The sequence below is a fragment of the Oratosquilla oratoria genome, chromosome 31, assembly GCF_046742065.1.
Source record: "Oratosquilla oratoria isolate Oo_2021 chromosome 31, ASM4674206v1, whole genome shotgun sequence".
In the NCBI taxonomy this organism is placed as follows: Eukaryota; Metazoa; Arthropoda; class Malacostraca; order Stomatopoda; family Squillidae; genus Oratosquilla; species Oratosquilla oratoria.
In genome coordinates this window covers 15,253,282-15,271,877 of record NC_134807.1, presented here as the reverse complement: position 1 = coordinate 15,271,877, position 18,596 = coordinate 15,253,282, and the positions used below count along the sequence as shown (strand labels likewise).

The following is an 18,596-nucleotide window of genomic DNA, read 5'->3' as shown; positions in this document are numbered from 1 at the left end:
TTTTAAGAGCAAACTAGACACTGCGAGATACAAAGGCATGACACCACGAGCGTAGCTCCCCTTCCCGTAAAATACAACTAGGTAAATAAGCCCCCTAGATCTTATGTTCCCACCAGACCCAACTGGAATGAATGAATACATATCCAAGTCTAACAGCCAGTTGAATTAACAAATCCTATACCAATAACCAAGGGAATGCAACTCAAAACAACACATCAAAATAATGCACTTGATTATACAATGGAATTACCATTTGCTAAAGTTCTCCTCACAATATCACATATACTAGACTGCCCAATTTTTGCAATCCCCCACTATAACTGCCTACTGTCATGTACCCCCTCAAAGAGCACTGACCCTACAACTTCCTATGGAAAACAGAATTATTAACCAAACTATAAATACCCTTAACCAACTAAACCAACGGAAGAAATTTAGGAAAACACCGTTAAGATATTGTCCATAACCAACTCTTCAATACAATTTAATTTGTCTTTGATTTAGAACTCATCAAAAATGCTGTTGATTTTCCTGTTTCTCCTTCTCTTATACCTATCCTTGGTTCACTTTTGGTGATTCTCAGATTTAGTTGGTTTTCCCAAAATGAATGCATTTTTTTTTTAATGGAGAATTGAGTTATACATAAAATGAGGCTAATTTTACACCCTGCTACTCTGTGCTTCTGGTATTGTGCGGACTAGAGTTGACACTCGGCACCCTTACAAGAAATAAACACTTTTGCAATCACGTCTTGAGAGCAGGAAATTGAACTACCAGTCAAAATGACTTCATAATAAAGGACAGTGTAATTTCAAATGTCAATAAAGGACAAGACAAACAGCTGAATAAAGGACTGTCCTTTGAAATAAAGGACTTTTGGCAACCCTAGGGTGGGGTTCACAAAGAAAAATTTTGGATGGTGTCACTTTTAGATATAGAGTAACAAGTTAACATGATAATCTTTATCAAAGCCTCTAGTTTCCTAAAAAAATAAACAGATCACACCTTCTATTAGTTATTAACCCATTCAACTCCGATGACAAGATGTCTTGTCATTTGGTCAAATAAAACAATCATAAAACACCAAAATGTTTGATCAAACACCAGAAAATTATGACGTCAGTCCTCGCTTCGCTCGCAGCGAAGCGAGGATTGACGTCATATTTTTCTGGTGTTTGATCAAACATTTTGGTGTTTTATGATTTTTTGTTTTATTTGACCAAATGACAAGACATCTTGTCATCGGAGTTGAATGGGTTAAGATATAAGAATAGAAGACATCAATTTTTTTTTTCCCAATTGGATTTCCATAAAAGTTGGCACATAAATTTTTTGCTGTCTACCATTTGTAGAAAAAAATCAGTCTAGTTTAATTATTTATATATGTACCAATGTCTGCTAATTAGGTTTTCATTTTGTAAGCAAAGTTTATAGATTATTCTAAGCACCCATTCTCAGTCTCACACAGTGGGTACAACCACTGGATGCAGTGTCACAGTTTGCATTAATGTGGGTAGAATTAATTAAAATATTCAAAACACTAATATATACATACATATACCAAAGCTTTTTCCCCCTTTCAAGGGAGGTAGCCAAAAAAAAAAAGGCATAAAATCATTCCCCCCTCATTCCATCCCTAAGTACACTCCACTCCCCTCCACCCTCCCTCTTATCTTAGCACCTCCTGGATGTACAAAACGCTAGTAGTATTTTATTAAGATGTCTTTATTTACAAGATATGTTTTTTGTGTTTGTAATGTTATTATATTATTCAATGTCTTCAGGTGAGGACTTCTGGCGCTGGCAGACTATGAACCCTAACGGGTATGCTGATGATGAGCCTTTTGAAATCACCCATCTTGAAACTGATAATGTGACAACACCAAGCAAGATCACTGTAGCAAGCAATGGAGTTGGTAGCGTCACTGGAGTCAATGGCATTAATGGGCACTGAAAGTTGGGCCTTAATCCTAAATATAGTCACGCACATTAAGCTAGAATTATGTTTAAGGAAATGCATTACCAATATTCCAGAGGTAGTAGTATTGATAAATGTTGAAGTTTGAAATAAACAAGTATTTACTATGGGACCACAACATTTATTATATGTGTGACTTCAACTTGTGTAAAGTTGAGGCAGTTTGACAATATAAGGAGGGATCATTATTTCCTAATACACACATAAACATATAAATTCCTCTCTTTTCCTACTGTGAAGTGGGTTAATTTTTTCTTCCATTACATGTCTGATACATTATTGTTTTAGGAAATATCCACTTGAATCAAGTGCTTGAATTATTGTGATATGCACAAAGAAATTACCATATGTTGTTGAGCAATGTACACATTGAACTTCATTTCCCATTTTCCATGCAAAAATAGTCTTTCTGTAGTAGTCTACCGCCCTCATTTTGTTCACTCTTCTCATGATTTTTTTTGTCATCTGCAAATGTGTTCGCATAGCTTCTTCCTTCCATCATGTCATTGTCTATGTCAGTGATATGACGGAAGGAATAACAAGCTATGCCAACATGTTTGCAGATGATGCAAGAATTTTGTGAATAGTGAAAAAAAATGAGGAGGATGGTAGACTATTGCAAAAACATCCAGACACTCTTTTTGTATGGAGCTAAGAATAGAAAATGAAGTTCAATAAAAAAAAAAAATAAAAAAAAAAATGCAAAGTACTGGAAAGGGCAATAATGGTAAAAGACCCTTGAACTATTCCTTAAGAAGTGAACCCATTACAAAAGCAAAAGAGGAGAAAGATTTGTGGGTGTTGATAACGTACAACCCGTCACCTAGAAGACATAGCAGGATTGTGGGAGAGACATATGGACCACTGCAGAAGACTAAAGTGGCATTTCAGTATACGGATGAAGAGATGATGATAAACCTCTTTGAAACCCTGATCCGTCCAAGACTGAAAGTCGGTAGTATAGTCCCCACACAGAGTGAATGATATAAGCAAGATTGAGAGAATGCAAAGGTCAGCAACAAACTGGTCCCCAGGGGATAGATTATATTGACAGAAGAGATTGCCTAGTCCTGTGAAGGATTTCTGTGCTGATTTCTGGGACCATTTGGTGCCTCTTAAAAGACAATCATTTTGTGATCTAAGTGTATATGTTTTTGTTTGGAAGTATTGATGTTTGAATAGAATACTGTAGGAGTTGTTTGTATTTGGTTGGTTATCTCAATGCATTACACCTGATCCAAGCAGTATGACAAGGACAGAGATGACAATTCAGGAGGTGCTGAGGTGGGAGAGGTGTTGAATAGGATTTAATTGTGTATGAAGCAGGCGTGTGATCAGATTTCCTTCTGACTAGGAGTAAAAGGCTTTTGGATTATTTACCTAATTTAAGTGTGTGGGGGTTTGAACTATGCTCTTGGGGTTACGGGGTTTGAACTATGCTCTTGGGGTTACGGGGTTTGAACTATGCTCTTGGGGTTACGGGGTTTGAACTATGCTCTTGGGGTTACACCACTATATCTGCACTTATCAGAGATAGTCTCTGGTTAAAGTAGTGAAATTCTTTACTTTATTTTATGGTCTCTTTTTATATTGGCCCATTTCCAAGAGTTTGGATTTCTTTGTATTAAATTTCATCTTCCATTAATGGCTCCATTCATAAACCATACCTAGGTCTTCCTGTAGCAATTTACAATCCTCAACTCTAGTGCTTTGCATGGTCTTGGAGTCATCAGCATAAAAGTTTGCATTGCTACCTATTCCATTTATGTTATCATTGGTATACACTAAGAACATTACCAAGCACTGTGTTACCCCCACAAATTACCTCTCTTCAGTCTGACATTTCATCTATCAATATTGTTTGTAGACTTCTGTTGTCCAGGAAATCCTGTATCCATTCCAGTGTACTCCCAAAAGTCCTGTGTTTGCAACTTTCATTTTGATCTTTTGTGTAGCACCTGGTTGAAAACCTTTTCCAGGTTCAGGGAAACAGTCTACCCAACCCTTTCCATAAAACAGCACATTAATGACTGAAACAAAGACTTGGTAGGTTGGATACAGGAGACTTTTCTGAATCCAAATTGATTGTCAATCAAGATTCAGTTCTCTAATTAATTGATTCATCTATTACCATTTTTCCACATATATAAAAGTGATTTGGAAAATTTAGTTTTAAATAAATTTCTAGTATTACATGACATGCTAAAGCAAAAACATATTACTAGAACATGCAAAGATGAATACCTTTACTCTATCAAATTAAACCATACCCCCATTTTTTTTCTTGGGAGGAGATGCATCTTGTATGCTACCAAATACAATGTATGGTGGTGCTGCCCTTGATGGAACTTTGATTTGTGGCACTCCCTTGAATATCTGAATATTGTACAGCTATAGTGTGGGTCTGGCAAATTTACTTGCATGGTTATAGTTACATCACTGTGATGAAAAGGTGGTGTCATCCCTATTAATAACTGCAAGAAATAGATATTTTGTATCTTATTTATTACAATAATAAAACAGTGTACATCATGTGTGGATGATATTTTGATGCACCCTGAAAGTATTTCTCTGTATTCCTTTTTCTGCATGAGGGGACAGAAGGGGAGGGTTGCCAATTAAAAGAATTGGCTTTGCTGTGGATGTGCTGTCTTGCTGTATTGCTCCTGACCCAGGGCCATGGGCGAGATACAGGGATGACCCATCATCCAGGAGGAGCCAAGAAATTGTGTAAATTACAGTTATGTAGTTAAAAGCATCATTGGTAATATCATTGCCAGGGCACAAAGTCCAATGTTAGAAACTAGAGAAATTTTGAGTTCTGATAAGCTTGCAGTTAGTTTAATTACTAAGTTCTTCTGCAATATGGTGTGATGACATAGGATGCCGAGTGATGTGTAACGCTGAACTGTTGTTAATATGGATTAGGTCTGTTGAAGCAACATTAGTAGTACACTTGTACATACGATTGTCACTGATCATATGACTTAAAATGGCTCACATTTTAGATTTCATAATTTTTTACCCCTTTTTTTTTCTCTTGGTTAGGTAAAAATGAAACTAGAGAATGGGTTTGCACAATATGGGGGTTACACAACATTACCCATAAGTATTTCATAGTCAGCTTGTGTGAAAATTAGAGCACATTGGAAGACTGAGAGGCAAACTACTAGAATGGATGAAAGGTTTTTTGAAGGAAAGATAAATGAGGGCAGTAGTAAAAGATCAGTTGTCAAGAAGGATAGCAGTAATGAGTGGAGTTCCACTAGGTTCAGTGTTTGCACCAATAATGTTTGTCAGTGACCAGGATTGTGGGAGAGACAGATGATTAAAGTGGCATTTCACTATATGGATGAAGAGATGATGAAAAAACTCATCAAAACCCTGATCCATCCAAGACTGGAATAAGCGTCAGTAGTATGGTCCCCATACACAGAGTGAAGGATATAAGCAAGATTGAAAGAATACAAAGGGGAGCAACCAAATTGGTCCCCAGCCTGGCAGATGAACCATATAAAAGACTAAGAGCAACTGGTCTTCCAACTTTGAAAGATGGAAGATGAAAAGTGATATGATTACATTATTCAGATCATTAAAGGGAATATATTACATTGACAAAAGAGATCCCCTGATTAAAGTTGGGGTTTTAAGAGATCATGGGAACAAATTGAGAAAGACCACATGTCTAAAGGATGTGAAGAAATATAGTTTTCCATATAGATGCATAAATATTTGGAATAGCTTAGGGAGCCCAATCTCAAGCAATATATGAGTTCAACTCTAAATATGATAATTGAAAATCAAGGATATACATTAAATGGGAACTGTACATGAATTTGAGGGAAGGTATGATAATGAATAGGAGACGGTAACCGAATGTTGTTCCTTTCCTGTATACTACAATTGGGTAAATAAATACATGCATACATATACCAAAAGGTACTTTTCCTCGTATAAAGGGGTGGCCACCTTGAAACCTGTACCCACACAAAGCCCATTTGTTTTCTTTTGTATTAGTTCCTTGTGGATGAAAGGTCATCTTTCCTCTGCATATTGCTTGGGTCAGAGTCAATGCAAAAAGACAAAGTGCTTCCATATCAGGGTCCAATAACCAAAGCTAGTTTACCCCCACTACTGCATTATATGGTGACACCCCTTCCCCCCAATCCTCCCTTATTGACCCAAGAATTGACATGGCAGACAAGAAGAAATCTCCTTGGGTTGCATCAATTTCTCATCTAATCCCAACCACACACTACTCACACTTGTCTCCATCTCTCTTCCCTATTCAGTGCAAAGTATTTTGTACTTTTGTAATATATTTTGTAGTACAGTGTGGACGAGAATGACATGGGACTAGTGGTGAATGCTTGCATATAGTGATCCAAGGCCCATTATCAATCAATAGACATGAACTATTTTTCTAAATAAGGAGGGCTGACAATTTCACTGCCCTCCTATTACTGCAGGTTTTCAGTCAATGAAATTCAAGGCTAAATCAAGTTGTTCACACTAGTAAAATCCATAACACTAATGAAATTTAAAATGAACACAAACTTTTAAATCCAGTGTGTAACTCATTGTATACTACGGATCATTGATGTATTTGTAATATATGATCAAAAATGAATATTGGATGGATACAAAGTGTATTTGAAGGGTCTTGTTTTAAGATTTTTTAATACATTGCCGAGAATGTGTAATGTATATGGATAGGAAAATCAACCGTAGTTTTATTTATTGACTTGTGATTCACAACTACATTTGTAATGTATCTGTAAAAGATTAAATAATGGTTTGTTTCAATCTGCCCTTTCTCTATCACTTTCACTATGAATCCTGATGGACTGGGCAAAAATAGAATTTGGATGCGTACCAATGACCTTCAAGCAACTCGACATATTTTGGGAAGGCAGATTACTCGGGCTTGAAGTTCTTTGAGGAACCAGACTGGGATGAGTTGATATAATGGAAATAATGAGAAAATTGGGAAATCTTTTTTGATGTTTACAACCTGAGAGTGAACCAATATGTGCCAAAGTTTAATGGAAGAAGAAGCAGAAACAAGGCCGGTCCAGCAAAAGATGCAAGATGGCATAAAGGGCCAGGGACATGGCTTAGAAAAAGAAGCAATAAAACAAAAGCTCACAACCTAGAATTAGTCATCCTTGGTATATGATTGGTTTGTGCTCTTAAAAACACAAATGTGTTCTAAATAAAACTGCAGTGGAAATGGTGTCGGCATCTCCTCTGTTCATTGGGTTTTAGGTGATGTGGCTTGCAGGGGTAAATTTCTCAACCTCAAGTATGACAGATTTTTTTTAAGCAATAAAAAGATGTTTTAGGAAGAAATCAAGAGGAAGGGGAGGCGATTCAAGTAGAGAAGAAAAGATAAAAGGCATGGTTGGACAAATCTTGACAAGAGGAGACGGTAAGGGGAAGATGGGCTGAGTATTTTAGAAAGCTGTTGAATAGGGAGGGATTGGTGGTAGTAGTGGGAGGCACTAAGAAAATGAGTGATGGAAAAGGAGAAATAAGAAAAGATGAAGTGAAAGTAGCTCTGAAAATTATGAGAACAGTTAAGGTTCCTGGATTAGATGGGTGTCATTTGGAGTGTCTGAGAAAAGGGAGGTACAGTAATAGTGAACTGGTTAATGAGGCTGTTTAATGTGTGTCTAAGGGAGGGTAGAATGCCAGAGGACCAAAGTGCCTGTATAGTTCACTTTACAAGGGAAAAGGGGACAATTGTGAGTTTAGTAGTTTCAGAGGGATTCATTTGTTGTGCAATTGGGAAGACATATGGGAGGGGTTTGACTGAGAGGATTATGAAAGGAGTGGAGGGAGTAATTGGTAAGGAATAGTGTGGGTTTAGGAAAGGTAGGGGTTGTGTGGATCAGAATTTTGTTGTAAGGCAGATATGTAAGAAAGCTCTAGGAAAAGGTAAAGATGTCTTTTGGGCCTTTATGGATTTGGAAAGGGCTTATGATGGTGTAGACAGGAAGGCACTGTGGGAGGTTTTACAGATATATGGGATTTGGGGAAAGTTAAGAGCAATCAAGAGTTTTACAAGAGTAGTAGAGCCTGTGTTAAAATGGAAAGAGTAAGTGGTTTGAGGTCAAAGTGGGACTGCATCAGTGCTATGTCATGTCACTATGGCTGTTGAATGTGTGCATGGATGGGGTGGTGCAGAAGGTAATGGGCAGGGGACTGGAGGTGGTTAAAGAAAATGGAGAAAAGTGGGAGGGAAGCCAGTTGTTTGCTGATGACACTGTGTTTGTGGCAGGGTCATATGAAGGATTAAGGGAGTGATGGAATTTGAAAAGGCATGCGATAATAGAAAGTTGAAAGTAAGTGTAAGTAAAAGCAAGGTGATGAGATGTACAAGAGTACAGGATGGCAGTGAGTTGGAAGGAAGTCTAAAAGGAGAGAGGTTGGAAGAAGTGGATAATTTTAGGTATTTGGGTTGCATGTGGCAGGAAAAGAGGAATGAAGGTGGAGGTAAATTGTAGATTGAGAGAAGCAAGTAAATGCCTTGACGGATTAAAAAATCATGAGAAATAGGCAACTAGGAACGAATGCAAAGAGGTGATTGTGCCAATGGGATTGTATGGGGCAGATACTCGAAATCTGAAAGGGGCAGAGAGGAAAAGTTTAAGTGAGTTTGAGATGGAATGTCTGAAGTCTGATAGGGGTGAGAAACAAAGAGGTGAGGAGGAGAGTGGGAATGGAAGTGGAGAAGGCAGATGGGGCCAATGAAAGATTATTGGGATGGTTTGGATGCATGGAAATAATAAGTGATGAAAATTTAGTAAAACAGGTGTGGCAGGCAGAGGTGGAGGGAGTGAAATTGAGGGGACGACCAAGAATGAGATGGATAGATGGGGTGAAGGGGCTTTGAGCAAGAGGGGAATGTCAGTTGAGTAAGGAAGGGAAAAGACAGGATAGGGATGAGATGCGAATGACTGTGTATGGATGATATTCTTATGCAAGAAAGGGAGGGATGGGTGTTAGAGAGTGGTTATGTGTATTGACAGACTGGAAAAAGTACAACGGCGAGCCACAAAACTGATTCCAAATATCAAAAATAAATCATACGAAAATCGACTAAAACACATGAATCTGTTTTCCCTAAAAAAGCGTAGACTCAGAGGTGACTTGATACAGGTCTTTAAGATTTTAAAGGGAATTGACAACATCAAAAGTGACAAAATTTTCACATTGAATGAGAATCAGACAAGAAACAATGGTCTCAAACTATCCGGAAATAGATTCAATTTGGAAGTAGGTAGAAACAACTTTGCCAACCGTGTAGTAAATGAATGGAATAAACTTCCTGCACAGGTAGTGCAATGTAGTTCAGTTCGAAGCTTTAAGAATCAGTTAGATAAATACCTAAGTAAGATGCTGTAATGATTATAATTTATCTTATATTATTTGCTTTTGTTTTGTTATCATTTGTCTGTCTGATTTTCATTTATTATTAGTTATATGTCAATTTATTAATATTTACTATTTACCTGTTTGTTTATTATTTAACTATACCTATGCATTTATTTATGTATCTTATTTGTTATTTACATTATTATAGTTTTTATTTATTGTTTTATTATTAATATGATTTTTTTTCGCATCCGACCTAGATATGGATCAAAAGGTCTCCTGTCGGCATGCTCCGCCTTTGTAATCCTTTGTAAATTGAAACACAATGGCAAAAGCCGACAAGACTGTGAGAATCAACACCGTGTGAGATCGAAACCTTTATTGGTACGACGTTTCGCTTGTTACAGCTTTTTCAAGTACAGACATATCAGTGACCCTCCCTGTCTGTCCCCTCATGCAGAAAAAGAGACGACTGGGAGAAATCCCTTCGGGCTGGATCAAAATATCATTTACACATACCGTGTGAGATCGAAACCTTTATTGGTACGACGTTTCGCTTGTTACAGCTTTTTCAAGTACAGACATATCGCAAGCACACTGAGTACATATAGGCCGACGGAGAAAGAACTGGGAGAGGTTATCAGGGAGGGGCGGACCCCTGATGACCTCTCCCAGTTCCTTCCCCGTCGGTCTATATGTACTCAGAGTGTTTGCCATATGTCTGTACTTGAAAAAGCTGTAACAAGCGAAACGTCGTACCAATAAAGGTTTCGATCTCACACGGTATGTGTACATGATATTTTGACGCAGCCCGAAGGGATTTCTCCCAGTCGTCTCTTATTCTGCATGAGGGGACAGACAGGGAGGGTCACTGATTAAGTGAAACGACCTTGCTGTGGATGAACTGTGTCTTACTACACTTCGTTTGACCCAGGGCAGTGGGGAAGATGCAGGAATGACCCGTCACCCATGAGTTGAGATAGGAGAAGTGGAAAGGGAGGTGGTTGGGAGTGAAATGAATGGGAAGAGGTACGTGTCTCTGCCTTAACTACCTCTTTTGTAAGTTAAAATGCTCTTGGTATATAGATGGAAATATGGCAACACTAAAACAATGTACTTCAAATACAGTGTCACGTGGCATGAACAAAATTTGTATAATTTCATTCGGATTCAAATGAAAATCCACAGGTTAGATCTATTCAAATTCCGTAATATATTTAGTATCCGTCAAAATTAGGTTCGCCACTGTTTTTTTTTAACGAGTGAAACTGACATGAAGAAAATATGTATTATTTAATTCGAAATCGAATTAAAATATATAGGTTAGATCTATTTATATGTAAGATAATTTTGTATTCGTCAAAAATAAATACGATATACAGTCTTCTCTTTTAAGTGAAAAGAAGAGTAAAAATTTGGGTGGTTTTCAAATGTAGTGAGAATTGAGTCGGGGGAACTGGACAAAAGCAAAGAAGCCTAATGTCGGTGTCAATAGCAAGAACTTGATAGAACGACTATCTCCCCTTTGTTAAAATACTTCTATAAACTTTCGAGTCTAATGACTCATATGGGAGAGTTTGCTATAGTCAACAACAATCCTCAATGCGGCCCGGAGAGTGCGATTTTAGATTAGTTTATTGACCAAATTATAGTGTACGACACGTTATACAACTTCCTGAAAATTAGTATTGTCCTGTATGCAAGTCAATCTACATAAATTACCGTACGTCGCTTCTTGAAGATAGAAATCCTCTATAAGTTACAGAATATATGTTCTACTGAGGGGATTCGTGTGACGTCACCGGTCAAGTGCCCACTATGGGGCCGGCCATATTGAACGTTTAGCGCGAGCTACACAGGGATAGTTAGAGAGTACGGAGTTTATTAGAAAAAATTGGATCTTTCGTGTAGCCGTTGGCTGCAGTAATAGATAGAAGTGTCCACACCTCTCATTTTATCGTTTTCCTGCTCAAACCGTATCAGGACAATTTCCCCCGGAGGACAATTGCCCCCCGTAATCAATTGTCCCCTGGGACAATTTCCCCCGTTGTCAATTGCCCCCTAGGACATTTACCCCCGGAAGACAATTTCCCCCGTTGACAATTCAACTAAACAAGATACTGTGACTCAACGCAGACTGTGCCCTGTTAATTTTACCCAAAACTTTATTTATAAAGTCAAAGAGTGAAAATACTTTTAGTTGCAATTTCCCCCGTGGACAATTGAAATAAATACAAATACAAAGTTAATTTTGTTCAAAACTTTATTTATAAAGTCAAAGAGTAAAAATACATTTAGTTGCAAAGAATGAAAATAAGCTTAGTTTTGTTTAAAAACTTAGATTATACGCATACAAATACAAAGTTAATTTTGTTCAAAACTTTATTTATAAAGTCAAAGAGTAAAAATACATTTAGTTGCAAAGAATGAAAATAAGCTTAGTTTTGTTTAAAAACTTAGATTATACGCAATTCCTCTTAAAGGTCAGATATCAACAGATATACCATTCGCTAAAAATCATCGTATTGCTCGAAAAAGTACTTTTTAAAAGCATACAAATAAAGTTTTTACCTATTACAGAAGAATTTATTCAGAAAATTCACTTTTAATTGCGCCTCGCATACCACTTTTCCGAAGTCTAGATATTCAGAATAACAATATTGTTTGTTTGGCAACTGTGACGTCACGAACGCGGAATTCCCCGAACCTTTCCCGAAGCGCACGGGCGGAATGTTTCGAATAGCAGACGACGCAATGAAATGAAGACAAAACTGTTTTTTGCCAAATTTGATAAGATGTAGATGGTGGAATTATATAGAATACTGTCAGTATGTTTTTTTATGTACATTAAACTGTAAATACAAAAAGTTATGGAAGTCTTGATATCTGACAGTATTCTATATAATTCCACCATCTACATCTTATCAAATTTGGCAAAAAACAGTTTTGTCTTCATTTCATTGCGTCGTCTGCTATTCGAAACATTCCGCCCGTGCGCTTCGGGAAAGGTTCGGGGAATTCCGCGTTCGTGACGTCACAGTTGCCAAACAAACAATATTGTTATTCTGAATATCTAGACTTCGGAAAAGTGGTATGCGAGGCGCAATTAAAAGTGAATTTTCTGAATAAATTCTTCTGTAATAGGTAAAAAATTTATTTGTATGCTTTTAAAAAGTACTTTTCGATGATTTTTAGTGAATGGTATATCTGTTGATATCTGACCTTTAAGTAATCAAAAATCTCTGTTGTTGTAATCGTTCACTAAACCGACTATTCGCTGGGAGCAATCTTTATACCTTTTCCGTGATCCTTCATTTGCAATGCCGGCTACACTCTGACTGATACTAAACTCTTGAAGTGACTGCTCTGCAAGAAAACTCCTATGCCATCCCTCGACTGAATTGTTTGTTCTTAGAAGCTCTTCCTTCGCTCTGTTGTACATGCCCACAGAGCCATGTCGAACATTGGTTCTTGTCGCCCTCTCCTCCTACAAGGTCGTCCAATATAAGTGTCTTCGAAATAATCAAGTATTGGCTGACTGTCCGGAGCCATAATTTCCAGCAGTCTATAAAACGTTTCTCCAATTTCAGCAGTCAGCACAAAAGCTAATGCTACGAGCATCCTCGTGCTAAGAGCAAATCCCTGGTCATTTAGATAGGTTTGCTGCATGCCTAAAGCTTGTACCTTTCTGTAACTGTTTTGGAAAAATGGAAAAAACAGCCTTTTATTTTTGTATGGTTAAACACAGCATGCAAACTATTGATCATGGCTCTCTCAAAGTCGACCATTATGCTGACTGGAGATAAATTAGGATTTAATTTCTTCAGCTCTTGTAAAAAAAGTTGTATATGTGGCTTGGCTTTTATCGGGTAGGAGAGCATAAATCAGAGGTACTGTACGACCATCTTGCAAAGCAAGAATAGAAATTATGGCTCCGGACAGTCAGCCAATACTTGATTATTTCGAAGACACTTACATTGGACGACCTTGTAGGAGGAGAGGGCGACGAGAACCAATGTTCGACATGGCTCTGTGGGGCATGTACAACAGAGCGTTGAGTCACAGTATCTTGTTTAATTGAATTGTCAACGGGGGAAATTGTCTTCCGGGGGTAAATGTCCTAGGGGGCAATTATCCCAGGGGGCAATTGACAACGGGGGAAATTCTCCTAGAGGGCAATTGTCCTAGGGGGCAATTGTCCTCCGGGGGAAATTGTCCTGGAACCGCTCAAACTGAGAGATGGATTACAACTGTGAAGAGGGAAAGCTGAAAGCCAACTCAGAGCTTCAGACTGTAGTGCCCATTTCATGTAAGGTTGGTATTTTATTTCTAAGGTGACATGATTTGTCGGAAATAAACATTATAAGTTATTAAAAACCACGTGTTGGACTCGTGCTCGACAGCTATTTCCCTCCCGGATGAGAGCTCAAAGCTCATATAAGACAGATCTATGATAATACTGTGACCTAACACGCCCACGAAAGTTGGAGTAATGACTCAGCACAGTTATACTGATATTACTTCAGACCTGGGCGGAATACGAATTCGGACCGTCGAGTCGAGTCGTGTGTCCTTGAATATGTATGCATATATGTCTATAAGATTTGCAAAGGTCGTCAAATATGCATTTTAAAGAGATCGCAAGTTGTTCAAAGTTATTTGAGATAGAATATTTGAGAAAGTGGTATAGGCACTGACTCTACCAATGAGAGTTTCTCATTCTGCTCTAAGGCTGGACTAACGTGTAACCATTTATCATAGGATGAACGAATGCAAAAGATGAACTGCAAGCTTATCGTCGACTAGTGTAACCCTACCCTTAGGCGTCTCTAGGCTTGGATTCCAACCCAAATCCTCCAATGTTGGAGGAAATCTATCCCTAGGTTCGTAATCCAACCCATCCGCTGACAAGTGTAACAATGCCTTTACTTTGGGAATGTGTGGGAGGTATCTTCAAATTCTTGTAGGAAGGCATCCAGCCATCTTTTGAATATTTCCACAGTACAGGATGTGGTGTTCTTCGAGTAGTTAGGGGAAGACTATTGAAGAGCTTGGCCGCTTTAGAAAAGAAATTTGTTCGGAGATATATGGTGATACCACTAAAAAAATAGTTAGATATTATGTTTCTCCTTTATTTCCCGGCAGTTTTGATGCACATTTTCTATTTTCTTATTCTTCTGTTTTTTAGGATTTATATTTTTCAAATAATTTATAAACAACTAAGTTTTAAAAATAAGATATTTTTCTAATACATCTGGTAAATATGCAACGGAATAGCATTATTAATAAATATACATAGTTGAGGACTGTTAGATTTACACAAAATTTTGCACGTATTATATGAACATTTATTTAGACATTACTCTTGAAAATAGGTTTGTTTTTATAGTTAATTTATTTATCAGATACTGGAAACCAAAACAAAGCTAGCATCCAGCGACAGGAGAGACTGACGGAAGTCATAGGGTGGGGAGCCAAGTATGTACAGTTTGTGGCTTTTATTCATTATTTGTCCACATGCATGAATTAATATACTGTTTTCAAGCAAGGTTTTTGTTGCATTGTCAAACTGTCGTTCCTTAACGTAGCTAGATTACTATTCCTATTAAAAAGTCGTGCTACAGAAGCAATTTATAACTATCACATTCACGTCATTGTCATTGAAGAATGATTCATTTTTTGTATCTTTTTAGTGTATGTTATAATTCACCTTATTGGAAAAGGTGATGTTATATAATTAATTTATAACAATATGAAAATGTATTCTTTGAATAGCTAAGCTATTGAAGGACCTCAGAGCAGTGGAAGAATTTATATTTGGGGGGAATTTGTTCAAATGAACATAAGAATCTTGGAGGTCCATTCTGCAAACACAATTTCCTTCCCCACCTCAGGTGCTAAACACAGGAGAATAATTTTTGTAATGACAAAAATATTGTAGAGAAAATATATTGTTATGACAGAGGTTCATCACATGCCTTGTAATTTTTCTATTGAACTATTCTATATCAATTTCACTCATCAGTTAAACTGATGTCATTAAAGGTCATCTACTGATGTATGGTTTTCATAATATGAATATCCTTTGGTTGTGTAATGTAATGTATGTGTGCTCCTGGTAGTCATCCACATAAATAATTATGGCAGAAAGAGAAAGAAAGCAAATGTCATATGTTATTTCAGAAATTAGTTACTTGTTGCAGTAACACAATTTGCTCCCCCACCTTTAATGCTAAACACAGTTAAATAAACTAATAACACAACAGATAATGGTATTATTTCTTTGTCTGTAGTAAGAGGCTTCTTCCCACTTATAAGGAAGACAGCCAGCCAAGGCATATAACCACACTCCGCTCATCTCACACCTAATTGTTTCACTTTAAAAAAAATCCTATAGGTCTTTGTGGCTGTTGGTCTGTTATTCATTTGGAGTTTTGAGGTCCTTCCTCACAGTCGTGGTGGTACACCACTGCTTTCAGATCTGGTGTCTCCTTGCAGAATGGCCACTTGATCTGATATGGTAGTAGAGGTCCTACATCTGCTAGTGTAGTCTGGAACTAGGGGCTCAATTTACACATATTTTAGGAATATGCCCAGGCTAGTTTTGGACCTGCCCATTGGGCAGCCAGTAATGTTCCTCATATTTTGGACAGTGCATTAAAGATTTTAGGCCTATGATGTGCAAGATAGGTCACTAACATGGTCTTGACTCTTGCTGTGGGAAGTATATTTTATCTGTTGCCCTTGTGTCCTGTTCCCTCATTGTTTGTGGACTGGAGGAGTCATGAGGCTGTTGGGTATGGCATTTTTTTGTTCTAGGACCTTCCATATATAGATGGCCCTATATTTGTCCCATCTCATTTGCTGTGAGTATAGCTTGAGCTCCTTTGTGCAGTCCCAGTAATCATGGTCCCTCAGTCATGGTATTTGTTTGGTACAGGACCTCTGCACAGCTTCTAGGTATTGTATGTCACTCCTCTTTTGAGGTGACCATAACTGGCTGCAGAAGTCCAGTAAGGGGCTGTGCTAGGGCCTTCCACAGGGTTAGCATTACTTGTGGCTCCCTTGTGACTAAGGTTCTGAGGATCCATCCAGCCATTGTTTTGGCTCTTGTCACTTCGTCTGATATGTGTTGTTAGAATCAACAGTCTATTCAGGGTTACACCCAGGTATTTGACATAAGGACGTGGGGGCAATAACAGCTCCTGGATGTTATGTCATAATGATATAGATTTGCTTTGGCTGCATAATGTATTGTATAGGTGCTTCTCTTGGTCATCCGTGTAAACAGCAATGGCAGAAAGAAGAGAAGGACAAATGTCATATATTAGATTATTTTAGAAATTAATTATATCTTAAAGTGGTACAAGTTGCTCCCCTACTCCTTTGCTAAACATGGCAAAAATTACTAACACCACCAATAATGGTGTTATTTTTACCAAAATTCATACATTTTCACACCAACCTGGATGATATTTGGAAATGTATACTTAAATTAGAAAAATAATGGGATCATCAATTTTTACTGATTTGGGAACAAGGTAAATCAGGATTTAAACTATGCCCTCAAAATTTTACCACTGTAGAGATTAAATAACCAAAAAAGCTTGGTAAAATAAGACAAAATGAGCATTGTTGTCATTTCCTCAGTTTCACTGACATGCAATCAACAAAATACATAAAGCAAAAGTTTATCAGCACATCATAATACATTGGTAAACATTTTCTTCATGGTTAACAGTAATTATGATAAGTCAAGATATTACTAAGGTATGAGGTATAGTTTGAATGTTTTTTGACCTGTGAAAATGTACCACTCAATGCTTCTGCCTTTTTGTAGATCTATGTGGATTTCTGAATTTCTTGGGTCTTGTATAGACATAAATGGTACAAGATAAACAATCGCCTCAGAAAAAATTAACATTGCAATTCAGTATTTCTTTATTTGAATGTAGTTTATAAATGTATTTTTACTTGTGTATCTCTTTAGATGCATATGCCTTTAAATTAGTTAATTTATAGAGTGAGACATAATCAGCACAAGGAATTACATCTTTCTTACAATTTTTATGCTAATCATAAAAGCGAACATTGAAAAACTCAAAATATAAACTTAACAAGGTGCCTCTCATACCAAAGATAATTTAGCTGTCGGCACATGTTCAGTCTGGAATCTCCTCTAATTCAGTGAATGAAAAATCATGTTTTCAATATCAATCAGTAAAAACGTGGGTGTGTGTATACTCACAATATACTCATTTCACTGTTGGTGCTGAAATAGCTCATCATTCCCTTGGGTATGACTTAAAATTTAGTGATACTTGTGAACAACTCCAAACATTTAGTGGACCTAGAAGCCTGCACCCAAAATATTGAAAAATAGTTGCAGAACACTCAATGAAAAATACCAAGTCATGCAGACTAGAGGAGTATTTTAGAAAATACCTATCATCATATCATATCATCTACTGAAGAAATGGTATTATGACCATTGTCGAGTAGCAGCAAGAATTACAACAAAATTACTCATCTCCCTCTGCCAATATTGATTGAAAGATGACCACTCCTGTAGTACGCTACTCACAAACAATATCTCAAGTGCTGGAAGGTTTCAATAAGAAAGCCCCACCAGAAAGAGCAGTTATGGTGGCTGTTGGCAGAAACCAGGCATTTGACAGTCCCCAGACATGTACTATTGAAAAATATCATACAGGTATAGCAATGACAGGAAATAGTTAACTTTTTAGTAGGAAGGCAGTGTAGAGTAGTCAAAAATAAACAAGTTTCCAGGACAAAAAATACTGCACAATGGAGTCTCTCAGGGTGCAATACTTTCACAGATGCAATTCACTCTTTTCATTAGTGATCTCCCAACCCCTGATCCAGAGCTAAACACCAATGCACTCATTTATGCAGATGACTTGATTGTCATAACCTAGAAACTAAAAAATTGAAGCTGAGAACATCTGAGCTTGCTTGGATGAACTAAAGTAATGACATAGAAATAAGAGAAGATCAACCTCACAAGAAATAATCATTAACATACTCATTCTAGATATACATACATACATACATATACCAAGGCTTTATCCCCCTTACAAGGGAGGTAGCAAAAAAGGGAAAGGCATAAAATCATTCCCACCCATTCCATCCCTAAATACCCTCCACACCCCCTCCACCCTCCCTCTTATCTGAGCACCTCCTGGATGACGGGTCATCCCTGCACCTTGTCCACTGC

General features: G+C 37.5%; 2 protein-coding genes across 5 annotated transcripts in view; both read left to right on the top strand.

The window, feature by feature from the left end:
* The window catches only part of LOC143041454 (UDP-glucose 4-epimerase-like), a 295,689-nt gene extending 291,177 nt beyond the window's left edge, over positions 1–4,512 (top strand). For all 3 annotated transcript variants that reach the window (XM_076213349.1, XM_076213348.1, XM_076213350.1), the window contains exon 8: positions 1,785–4,512. In XM_076213349.1, the coding sequence (XP_076069464.1) occupies positions 1,785–1,954 (170 nt within the window). In that variant the 3' untranslated portion in view covers positions 1,955–4,512. The remainder of the gene's footprint in view (positions 1–1,784) is intronic.
* A 10,228-nt stretch (positions 4,513–14,740) lies between these two features.
* LOC143041453 (N-chimaerin-like) overlaps positions 14,741–18,596 on the top strand; it is a 37,613-nt gene continuing 33,757 nt past the window's right edge. For both annotated transcript variants that reach the window (XM_076213345.1, XM_076213344.1), the window contains exon 1: positions 14,741–14,836. The gene's annotated coding sequence lies outside the window, so the exon portion shown is untranslated. The remainder of the gene's footprint in view (positions 14,837–18,596) is intronic.